At 47.1% G+C, this 11,598-nt stretch overlaps 2 protein-coding genes across 2 annotated transcripts in view; both read right to left on the bottom strand.

Annotated features, from left to right (window-relative positions):
* Positions 1-237: 237 nt before the first annotated feature.
* Positions 238-3,242, bottom strand: LOC132997427 (uncharacterized). Its single transcript, XM_061067451.1, has 3 exons — positions 3,057-3,242; positions 1,850-1,965; positions 238-1,621 (listed from the first exon to the last, which is right to left on the bottom strand). Exons 2-3 carry the CDS (start codon positions 1,963-1,965, stop codon positions 238-240), a joined length of 1,500 nt encoding a protein of 499 aa, XP_060923434.1. The 5' UTR covers positions 3,057-3,242.
* Positions 3,243-9,383: 6,141 nt separating this feature from the next.
* usp34 (ubiquitin specific peptidase 34) overlaps positions 9,384-11,598 on the bottom strand; it is a 71,457-nt gene continuing 69,242 nt past the window's right edge. The window contains exons 77-78 of the mRNA XM_061083532.1: positions 11,389-11,545; positions 9,384-10,481 (exon numbers count right to left, since the gene is read on the bottom strand). Of these exons, the coding sequence (XP_060939515.1) occupies positions 9,766-10,481; positions 11,389-11,545 (873 nt within the window). The 3' untranslated portion in view covers positions 9,384-9,765. The remainder of the gene's footprint in view (positions 10,482-11,388; positions 11,546-11,598) is intronic.

The raw sequence follows: 11,598 nt of genomic DNA, 5'->3' as shown, positions 1-11,598 counted from the left end.
CTCAGTATCAGCGCTAAAGCAAAAAGAAACACATTATAAGACTCCTCCACTCACTCGAATCTGTGTAAAACTCTTTGAAAATTATCAACGTTTCAGTCAGAGACTCTTTGAAGATGTTTTTCTCACTGAGCGTCTGAAGCTTCGTGTGTTTGTTCCATAGTTTCATCTGGTTAGTTCTGGTTCCACATTGTAATTCAGAGACTAAAGATTTCAGACACAACAACAGTTCAAAATCTTTTAGAAATTACAAAGCGGCAGGGTGTTTGCGGCGTTGGATGGTTCCAACACCACACGGAGCCGACGCCGTAAACTCTCCCTGAAGGCAAAACGCATGTATTCAGCTGGCGTGTCAACAGGAACTATGATCACTGACACAGTGGTGCTGTGTCCAGGACGGCGTGGTCCGTTGATCTGGATTTGCAGGTTGTAATACGGCTGATTGTTCCTGTTGACCATTCCCTGTTTGTCAATGCGAAGATTTGCCGACTCTATCAACGTCCTCTGCCCGGGCTGGTTATTCAAGCCCTGGTTGTTCCATCGGTTGATTAACTCGTCGGCTTCTCTGCGTAAATCTCTGTTGGTTTGAGCGAACTTTCTAGAATCTCCTTCATGTCCGAAAATGGTCACTCTCCTGTTGGCATCTACTCTTCTACAGAACCATGTTGGAATATTAACTTGTCGTTTGGCGCGGGACGTCTGGGAAAACACACACTCTCCAGGACTGATCACTCCACAGTAATCCCAGTCGTTGTTGGATGTTGTGTAGCACCAGGTGTAACTCTCACCATAGCTTCCACACTTGTGATCGGAGCGACAAGCCTCATTCTTGTAGGTGTGGTCTGGCAGAGGTGAGCAGTACTCCCAGCCATCTTCATCATGGCACCAGAAGTAACTCCCTGACTCAAAGTACTGACACCTGTCGACACATTGTCTCTGACGCCTGGTGTAATAAATCATTGCCCTAGCAGAGGGAGGATCGTATGACACACATTTCTCTGCCACCTGACCGTCACTTGAGCAGCTGACGCACTTCATCTGATGATTTTCATAGTCGCAGCAGAAGATGTTTTCTAGACCAATTGAACCTGGCTCACCCTTGGACATTGCAAGTTGATTAAGGGATTCCCTGCGGGCTTTAATGAGGGCTTCAGAGATCTTTTTGTCTGTGTTCGCCGAACCATCACTGGGCTTGAACATTTTAGAAAACACAACTGCCCAATTATTCCAACGCCGTATGTTGCTTATCTTGCTAAGGATGTTTCCCTGGTGATTAGAATTTGTACATTTGTGATCACATGGGGAGGCATAAACATAGAAAAGCAACAAATCATCCGGATTGAATTGAGGACTGTCGTACAACTGAGACAATTCGTCCACAACGCGTGACTCTGCATGATCAACAACATTTCCCCGCTTCAGAGACTTGGCTGCAACCATCCTGCTGCCAACGTACACTTCACCCTTGTTGATCTTGTTCTCCACGTTGGCAGCAGTGTTATTACCAAGGACCTCCTCGAGGTCTCGGTTAGCGCCCTGGTTCTTGTTCTGGTTCTGGTTCTGGTTCTGGTTCTGGTTCAGCGGGATACTCACGGCCAGACTGAACATACCATTAAAACGGTACCTGCAAAAAGGGTCAAATGAGGTCAATAGGTTAAACATGTATGTTACCATGGACACAACACAGGGACCTGTAGGTCGTGTCCAAGCAGTCGACTGTAAATAAAGATGGACGACATGTCAGCCCCATGCTGAAGCTCTTTATCGCCCCCTGGTGACTGCCTGTCTTATAGATCATAATCATCATTGTCCATGTAAACATCATCAGTTCAGGATTCAGAAGTTCACTCACTTGCTCAAGAGTTCGTCTACCAGCGGTGTGAGTTCATCCTCGGTCACAGCAAAACTGTGTTCAGTCGACAGGAGGAAGAGCAGCAGCAGAACCGTGATCCGGCTCCGGGCGGCCATCTGAACCCAGATCAGGTTTATTAACATGGTATCTGAACCCAGAGCAGGTTTATTAACATGGTATCTGAACCCAGATCAGGTTTATTAACATGGTATCTGAACCCAGATCAGGTTTATAAACATGGTATCTGAACCCAGATCAGGTTTATTAACATGGTATCTGAACTCAGATCAGGTTTATTAACATGGTATCTGAACCCAGAGCAGGTTTATTAACATGGTATCTGAACACAGATCAGGTTTATTAACATGGTATCTGAACACAGATCAGGTTTATTAACATGGTATCTGAACCCAGATCAGGTTTATTAACATGGTATCTGAACACAGATCAGGTTTATTAACATGGTATCTGAACACAGATCAGGTTTATTAACATGGTATCTGAACCCAGATCAGGTTTATTAACATGGTATCTGAACCCAGATCAGGTTTATTAACATGGTATCTGAACCCAGATCAGGTTTATTAACATGGTATCTGAACCCAGATCAGGTTTATTAACATGGTATCTGAACACAGATCAGGTTTATTAACATGGTATCTGAACACAGATCAGGACTTTTTCAACACTTTCCGTAGATTTCAAATAAAATTTCGTCTGATTTATGGATTTAGATGTAAATAAACGTATTCAGTGGACTGATCTTTACAATAACTGATATTTGTAATTTAGAGCAGATCCAGATGTGGTTTCAATGGAGACACTTTGATGCATCGTGTAAATAGTTTTCACCTCAAAAAAAATTAAGTAAATTGTTAAACTGTAAAAAATAAATAATCCAACCTCAGTTACATATATTAGTCACAAAGGTTCGATAACGACATCTCAGGAATCACTGACGATTTATTTTTGATGATCAATATCGGAATCAGCCCAAAAACATGGTGTGATCAGGGCGTTATAGAATAAATACAGTTAATAGTAATTGTAGCTTTGGCTGCTCTTTGCTTCCATACTTCAGACCTGGCTTCTGAATAAACATTCATCCAAATCAAAGCTTTGACAATGTGTCAGATTAGAGACGCCACTAAAGGCTCAATATCACTGAAGTTTCCCTTTAGAGTGAAATGACCTGAAGTGTATTTACCTCCTTTGTTGGAGAAGTCGTCAGACGTTGCTGTTGAGTTCTCTTCAGACGGACGAGTCAGTGAACGATGTCAGAAGGAGAGAAGATGGTTATATCTCGACCAGGAGTCGCCCTCAGATCGATTCTATGACCTTATATGAACATATTCCTCACAATAAGGAAGATAACAAACATTTAACAGTTTGAAATAAGGAACTTCAGAGACGATGGGAGGTATTTTCTTGTCTTTCACAAGTCTCTTGTTTTGTCTTGTCACTTCATGAAGCTGTGACACACACACACACACACAAACACACACAAACACACACACACACACACACACACACACACACACACACACACACACACACACACACACACACACACACACACACACACACAGGTTAAATTCATAAGTCTCCGGTGTGTCTCCGGTGTGTCTCGTGTGTGTCCTGTGTGTCTCAGTTGTGTATCCGGTATTTCTCAGTTGTGTCTCCAGTGTGTCTATAGTGTGTCTCTGGTGTCTCTCCGGTGTGTCTCCGGTGTGTCTCCTGTGTGTCTCCGGCGTGTCTGTAGTGTGTCTCCAGTGTGTCTATAGCGTGTCTCCTGTGTGTCTCCGGTGTGTCTTTAGTGTGTCTCCTGTGTGTCTCCGGTGTGTCTCCTGTGTGTCTCCTGTGTGTCTCCGGTGTGTCTCCGGTGTGTCTCCGGTGTGTCTCCGGTGTGTCTCCTGTGTGTCTCCTGTGTGTCTCCGGTGTGTCTCAGTTGTGTCTCTGGTGTGTCTCCGGTGTGTCTCCTGTGTGTCTCCGGTGTGTCTCCGGTGTGTCTCCGGTGTGTCTCCTGTGTGTCTCCTGTGTGTCTCCGGTGTGTCTCAGTTGTGTCTCCAGTGTGTCTCCAGTGTGTCTCCAGTGTATCTATAGTGTGTCTCCTGTGTGTCTCCTGTGTGTCTCCGGTGTATCTCCGGTGTGTCTCCTGTGTGTGTCCGGTGTGTCTCCGGTGTGTCTCCGGTGTGTCTCCTGTGTGTCTCCTGTGTGTCTCCGGTGTGTCTATAGTGTGTCTCCTGTGTGTCTCCAGTGTGTCTCCTGTGTGTCTCTACTGTGTCTCCAGTGTGTCTCCGGTGTGTGTCCTGTGTGTGTCTCAGTTATGTCTCCGGTATTTCTCAGTTGTGTCTCCAGTGTGTCTATAGTGTGTCTCCTGTGTGTCTCCGGTGTGTCTCCTGTGTGTCTCCAGTGTGTCTCCAGTGTGTCTATAGTGTGTCTATAGTGTGTCTTTAGTGTGTCTCCTGTGTGTCTCCGGTGTGTCTCCGGTGTGTCTCCGGTGTGTCTCCGGTGTGTCTCCTGTGTGTCTCCGATGTGTCTATAGTGTGTCTCCTGTGTGTCTCCTGTGTGTCTCTGGTGCGTCTTTAGTGTGTATCCTGTGTGTCTCCTGTGTATCTCCGGTGTGTCTCCAGTGTGTCTCCAGTGTGTCTATAGTGTGTCTATAGTGTGTCTCCTGTGTGTCTCCGGTGTATCTCCGGTGTGTCTCCTGTGTGTGTCCGGTGTGTCTCCGGTGTGTCTCCTGTGTGTCTCCTGTGTGTCTCTACTGTGTCTCCAGTGTGTCTCCGGTGTGTGTCCTGTGTGTGTCTCAGTTATGTCTCCGGTATTTCTCAGTTGTGTCTCCAGTGTGTCTATAGTGTGTCTATAGTGTGTCTCCTGTGTGTCTCCTGTGTGTCTCCGGTGTGTCTCCAGTGTGTCTCCAGTGTGTCTCCGGTGTGTCTCCGGTGCGTCTTTAGTGTGTCTCCGGTGTGTCTCGGGTGTGTCTCCGATGTCTCTCCTGTGTATCTCCGGTGTGTCTCCAGTGTGTCTCCAGTGTGTCTATAGTGTGTCTCCTGTGTGTCTATAGTGTGTCTCCTGTGTGTCTCCGGTGTGTCTCCTGTGTGTCTCCGGTGTCTCTAGTTTGTCTCTCCGGTGTGTCTCTAGTGTGTCTCCTGTTTCTGTCGTAAACAGACGGATGGAAGCTTCCTCTTTCTTCTGTTGGTCTCCAGCGAGGATCTGCACGTCAGAGTGAGACGACGGTTTCAACACGATGAACGCTCGGATGTGCAGATTGAAGATGGAGATAAAGAAAAGGAGAAGGAACCTCGACACTTCTGCTGTGAGAACAAGAGCAGAGACGTGTTCACAGCACAAACATTCACTTTGACCTTTCCTGATTCAAACATGAGCAGAAGAAAGAAGTTAGTTTAGAAAATAAAGAGTCAGAAAGTGATGCTTAGATTCCAGCTTTGAGTCGAGCTGCATGTTTAAACTTTGGTCAAGTCAACGTCGGAGTTGGTTGCTCCTTCCAGGTTTGTTCTCCCACGCCTCAACGCTGTGAACTCTGGGTAATTCCCTTTTGCAAAGTCTTACAGAAACTGTGCATCAAGTCCACGATGTCCCAGCAGGACAAACCTGAGGTCTCAGGGACGGACGAGTTCTTCAGGGCGGACGTTGGAACTGAGAACATCCAGGATCCAGGAGTCAGTGTCAGCTGTCAATCATCACGTCTCAGCCCGTTCTCATATCATCAAATAACTCATGAAAACCAAACTGATCAGAAACACTTGCAAATAGGGTGATTAGACTATAAGCAAATAGTAATAGCACTTTGTATAAAGTTAATTTAAAGCTGACCTTTGAAATGCTGCAAAACATGCATAGTTTGTTCACAGCTGTTCTTGTTAATGTTGGTTAAAGTGTGATATAATGTTGTCATTATTACTTTGCCTGCCTCACTTTTTCATTGCCTAATCATAACATTTACTCTGACCAGTACAAGCTTATCAAATTAATGAGTAGAACTGAGATCAGCCTGTTGGTCCGGCCCTCCATAACTGTCGATGTTTCTCATGTGGCCCCTTGGGGAAATGAATTGCCCCCCCCTGGATTCTAGGCAACATAAATGCTTCATAGAGTTCAGGAAGGAGACACATCTCCTCATCAGCTGTCCAGGGGAGACTGCGTGAATCAGGCCTTCATGGTGGAGTTCCTGCAGAGAAGCCACGACTGAGGAAGAAGAAGAAGAAGAAAGAAGAGACTTGCTTGGGCCAAGAAACACAAGGAATATTAAACCAGGGGAAATCTGTACTTTGGTCTGATGAGTCCAGATTTGAGATTTCTGGTTCCAACCGCCATGTCTGTGTGAGAAGCAGAGAAGATGAGCAGCTGGTCTCTACGTGTGTGGTTCCCACCGTGAAGCATGGAGGAGGAGGTGTGATGGTGTGGGGCAGGGGGGGGGGGTTTGCTGGTGGTTACCACAGCATTCTGCAGCGACATGCCATCTGGTTTGTGCTTAGTGGGACCAGCATCTGTCTTTCAACAGGACCATGACCCCAGACACACCTCCAGGCTCTGTAAGGAGTGATGGAGTGCTGCGTCAGGTGACCTGGCTCCACCTTCACCTGACCTGACCCCAGAGGACCTGGCTCCACCTTCACCTGACCTGAACCCAGGTGACCTGCCTCCACCTTTACCTGACCTGAACCCAGAGGACCTGGCTCCACCTTCACCTGACCTGAACCCAGAGGACCTGGCCTCCACCTTCACCTGACTTGAACCCAGAGGACCTGGCTCCACCTTCACCTGACCTGAACCCAGAGGACCTGGCTCCACCTTCACCTGACCTGACCCCAGAGGACCTGCCTCCACCTTCACCTGACCTGAACCCAGAGGACCTGGCTCCACCTTCACCTGACCTGACCCCAGAGGACCTGGCTCCACCATCACCTGACCTGAACCCAGCGGACCTGGCTCCACCTTCACCTGACCTGACCCCAGAGGACCTGGCTCCACCTTCACCCGACCTGACCCCAGAGGACCTGGCTCCACCTTCACCCGACCTGAACCCAGAGGACCTGGCTCCACCTGACCTGAACCCAGAGGACCTGGCTCCACCTTCACCCGACCTGAACCCAGAGGACCTGGCTCCACCTTCACCCGACCTGAACCCAGAGGACCTGGCCTCCACCTTCACCAGACCTGAACCAGAATGAGATGGTCTGGGATGAGCTGGACCAGAGTGAAGACAAAGCAGCCAACAAGTGGAGAACACGTCAAGACTGTTGGAAACCATCCAGGTGACGACCTCATGAAGCTGGTGGAAGAAGGTCAAGAGTCATCGGAGCAAAAGGTGGCTACTCTGAAGAATCTGAAATATTATACATATTCTGGTTTGTTTAACACTTTTTTGTTTATCACATAATTCCACATGTGTTCATTCATAGTTTTGATGTCTTCAATATTGATCTGCAATGTAGAGAGAAAGAAAAATAAAGAAAAACCATTGAATGAGAAGGTGTGTCCGAACTTTTGACTGGTACTGTATATAAAGATATTTATATATATATTTATATAGTTTTCATATACACCTTCAGGCAATGACTAGAGAGGATTCTTTACAGAATCAAGTTTCTTGTGGTTCTCTTAATTTACAGGTAAACTTAATTTCTGGATAATAAAACCACAGAAAACTCAAGGCAACGTTTTCTTTTGCCTCGTTCATAAAGTACAAACCTGGCACAGAGGACGACCATTTTCATACACAGTAAAAATGCAATAAAATTAAATTACAGGAGATAAAAGTCCTGTTTGTCGTAAACAGACGGATGGAAGCTTCCTCTTTCTTCTGTTGGTCTCCAGCGAGGATCTGCACGTCAGAGTGAGACGACGGTTTCAACACGATGAACGCTCGGATGTGCAGATTGAAGATGGAGATAAAGAAAAGGAGAAGGAACCTCCACACTTCTGCTGTGAGAACAAGAGCAGAGACGTGTTCACAGCACAAACATTCACTTTGACCTTTCCTGATTCAAACATGAGCAGAAGAAAGAAGTTAGTTTAGAAAATAAAGAGTCAGAAAGTGATGCTTAGATTCCAGCTTTGAGTCGAGCTGCATGTTTATACTTTCGTCAAGTCAACGTCGGAGTTGGTTGCTCCTTCCAGGTTTGTTCTCCCACGCCTCAACGCTGTGAACTCTGGGTAATTCCCTTTTAAAGCCCGTTCTCATATCATCAAATAACTCATGAAAACCAAACGGATCAGAAACACTTGAACAAACATCAGAGAGATAAGAACGACCTGAAATGACAGAAACATCTTTATAAACTTTTATTAAACAGCTACTTTGATTTATTTTTAGTTCCATGTCCCATCTGCTAACATGGAGGGTTTGACCTACACTGCAGCTGGCCACCAGGGGGCGATCAGCTGCACTTTTGGCAGCTGTCATGTCGTCCATCTTTACACATTTATCAATTATTATCTAAATTCATCTATTTACATTCAATGAACCGTAATATAATTCTAAATAAGGTAATAAATGTAATTCCTCATCTGTTAGCTCCACAGCTAACATGCTAATGGTGAACAGAGTCATGTGATCGTCATGTGATGATGTCAGAATGCTCACGTGGTTAAACTCACGGCTTGAACAGACGGAGCCGGTCGCTCAGTAACGTTCATTTGTTTGCTTCTCAAATCGGTTTCACGAGCTCGGCTTCACGATCGGGAGCCGACATCTCGTCAAAGAGTCGAAACAATTCAAACGTTACTTACACTCTCAGGTCTTATGATCGTTTCACTTCCTGTTCGTCTCCGCTGCAGAAACCAACCTGAAAGAATCCACTTCAACACAGGAAAGAAAAAGCCTCACAGCTCCAGACGACTTCCAGCTCACAAGTCTTCTTATTAAAACTGTTTTATTAATTTATTCTCTATTAAAATAAAATCAGGAGAATCAGAACACAGCAGAAGAAGCCAAAATAAACAATAGATTATGGAATGTACTTCAGTAAAGAAAATAAAAGCTCCAGCTGGTCCAACATGGCGGCTTTATTTCAACCACAGTCAAATAAAGCACCGCTTTTATATACTCATATATATATAAAGATATTTATATATATATTTATATAGTTTTCATATACACCTTCAGGCAATGACTAGAGAGGATTCTTTACAGAATCAAGTTTCTTGTGGTTCTCTTAATTTACAGGTAAACTTAATTTCTGGATAATGAAACCACAGAAAACTCAAGGCAACGTTTTCTTTTGCCTCGTTCATAAAGTACAAAACTGGCACAGAGGACGACCGTTTTCATACACAGTAAAAATGCAATAAAATTAAATTACAAACAGAGGAGACAAAAGTCCTGTAAACCTTTCCCCGTTACAGCAAACCTCAAATAAAATCACTTTTCAAAACAAATTCAAATCAGTATAAAACACACACACGCAGACACAAACACACACACACACACACACACACACACACACACACACACACACACACACACACACACACACACACACACACACACACACACACACACACACACACACACACACACACACACACACACACACACACACACACACAAACAAAAACCCCAACAGAACAAAACCTTTTTTTTGCCCTTTGAAATCAATGTGCTGTAGCTTGAACGACTTTTTCTTATTTTCGTCCAACGAGGGCTCGGCTGCGAAGTCGGACGTTAGCGGAGCGAGACAGGAAGGGGAGGAGCCACTGAAGCCGGAAAAACCCAGCGACTGAACATCAGCTGAAGGCAACGAACAGCAGCACACAAACAGCAGAAGAAGAAGAAGAAACCGAAAAACAGGAAAACGTTGTTTCTCCCTCGGAGATGAATTCAGATTTTTTTTTAAAAGAGAGAAAGAAGAAGTTCTCGTTCCAGATCTCATGGCGGCTGTGAGTTAGTGATGTCATGAGGAGGGGGGGTCCTTTACGGACAGTTTGGTAACTATGGCGATAGTGGCTTCCACCGTCCTGTACAGCATGTCCAGCATGTCAGGTGGGGGGCTGGCGCTTGGAAACACCTGGGGGGTGTGGCCACTGCAGCCCTCTGACCCCTCCCCCACCAACCCGAGGGCAGATGGGAAGGTGGCGTCCTCTGAGAGGGGCGGAGCCGAGCTGCTGCTGGCCTTGGCGGCCGTCTCTTTCTCCTCCTTCACTTCCTCTGAGGATCCAGACATCATCGCCTCACCCCGCCCCTCCTCCCGCGGCCCCTCCCCCATCGCCACGCATCGCGGCGCCTCAGGTTCGTCTCCCTGAACAAACGCCTCCTGCAGCAGGGAGGAGGAGGAGGAGAACGAGGAGGAGGATGACGATGAAGAGGCCTCCATCTTCTCCTCCTTGGGGGAGGAGTCCAGGTTTCCAGAGGATGCAGGGGCGGGGTCAGGGGAGGGCGGGTCCTGCTCAGTACCCGGGTCGATCAGGGAGGAGGAGTCTCGGGTCTCCGTGTCCGAGGTGCTGGCGGGCGTCAGCGCCTCCTGGTGGTCGGGCCTCAGCTCACTGCAGGGCGGGAGAATGGAGGAAGAGGAGGTGGAGGCCACACAGGGCGGAGCTGCTGAGTCACCGGCTCGGTCGTCATCACTGCTCACCCGCCGCCGCTTCACCGGGGTCGCGCCTTCATCCTCAGCTGACACACACACACACACACACACACACACACACACACACACACACACACACACACACACACACACACACACACACACACACACACACACACACACACACACACACACACACACACACACACACACACACACACACACACACACAATCATCATTATTAAGAATTCAAACCACCACCGTCCACACTAACGCACGTCACATGACCACTCACGTTCACTGGTCATGTGATGTAAACAGGAAGTAGATTGTCTTCTCTGCAGCTGGTTGCTTAGTAACAGAAACTCCTCTGAAGGAGGAGCAGTGATGAAGAGTCAGAGCAGGAAGTGTTACCGACAGGAAGTGTTACTGACAGGAAGTGTTACTGACAGGAAGCGTTACTGACCGGAAGTGTTACTGACAGGAAGTGTCTCCGGCAGGAAGTGTTACCGACAGGAAGTGCTACCGACAGGAAGTGTTACTGACAGGAAGCGTTACTGACCGGAAGTGTTACTGACAGGAAGTGTCTCCGGCAGGAAGTGTTACTGACAGGAAGTGCTACTGACAGGAAGTGCTCCTGACAGGAAGTGTCACTGACAGGAAGTGCTACTGACAGGAAGTGCTACTGACAGGAAGTGATACTGACAGGAAGTGCTACTGACAGGAAGTGTCACTGACAGGAAGTGTCACTGACAGGAAGTGTCACTGACAGGAAGTGTCACTGACAGGAAGTGCTACTGACAGGAAGTGTTAGCGACGCTTTGTGTTTACCGCTGCTAGTCAAGTCATGTGACTGATGAGAACCAATCAGGAAGAGAATGTCTTGAATACATGTAGTTTTACTTTTTTGTTTTCTCAGAGGAGTGTGGACGTAAAAATGACACTAAAATGCTCAGTGTGTGTGTGTGTGTGTGTGTGTGTGTGTGTTGTACCTTTGGCCTTGTGGTCCTTGGCCTCCAGCTCCAGAACGCTGCGCTGCTGGACGCACACACGACAGCGGCCCAGCAGCTCCTGTAGGGCGGGGCCGAGGGCGGGGTCAAGGGCCTGAGGCGGCTGGACGGACAGCAGCAGCACCAACGCCCTCAGGTCCTAACGGAGCAGAGACACAAATCAGAAGACCAGGTTTGTGTCCGAAGGAAACA

This window comes from Limanda limanda, chromosome 2, assembly GCF_963576545.1.
Source record: "Limanda limanda chromosome 2, fLimLim1.1, whole genome shotgun sequence".
Lineage (NCBI taxonomy): Eukaryota > Metazoa > Chordata > Actinopteri > Pleuronectiformes > Pleuronectidae > Limanda > Limanda limanda.
The sequence above is the reverse complement of the archived record's forward strand: the minus strand, read 5'-3'. Positions and strand labels throughout refer to the sequence as shown.

Coding starts and splice junctions, on each gene's coding strand:
- LOC132997427 (XM_061067451.1), bottom strand. CDS start 1,965: ATGGCCGCCCGGAGCCGGATCACGGTTCTGCTGCTGCTCTTCCTCCTG. Junction 1,622..1,849: donor GTAGACGAACTCTTGAGCAA/GTGAGTGAACTT, acceptor CCCTTTTTGCAG/GTACCGTTTTAATGGTATGT.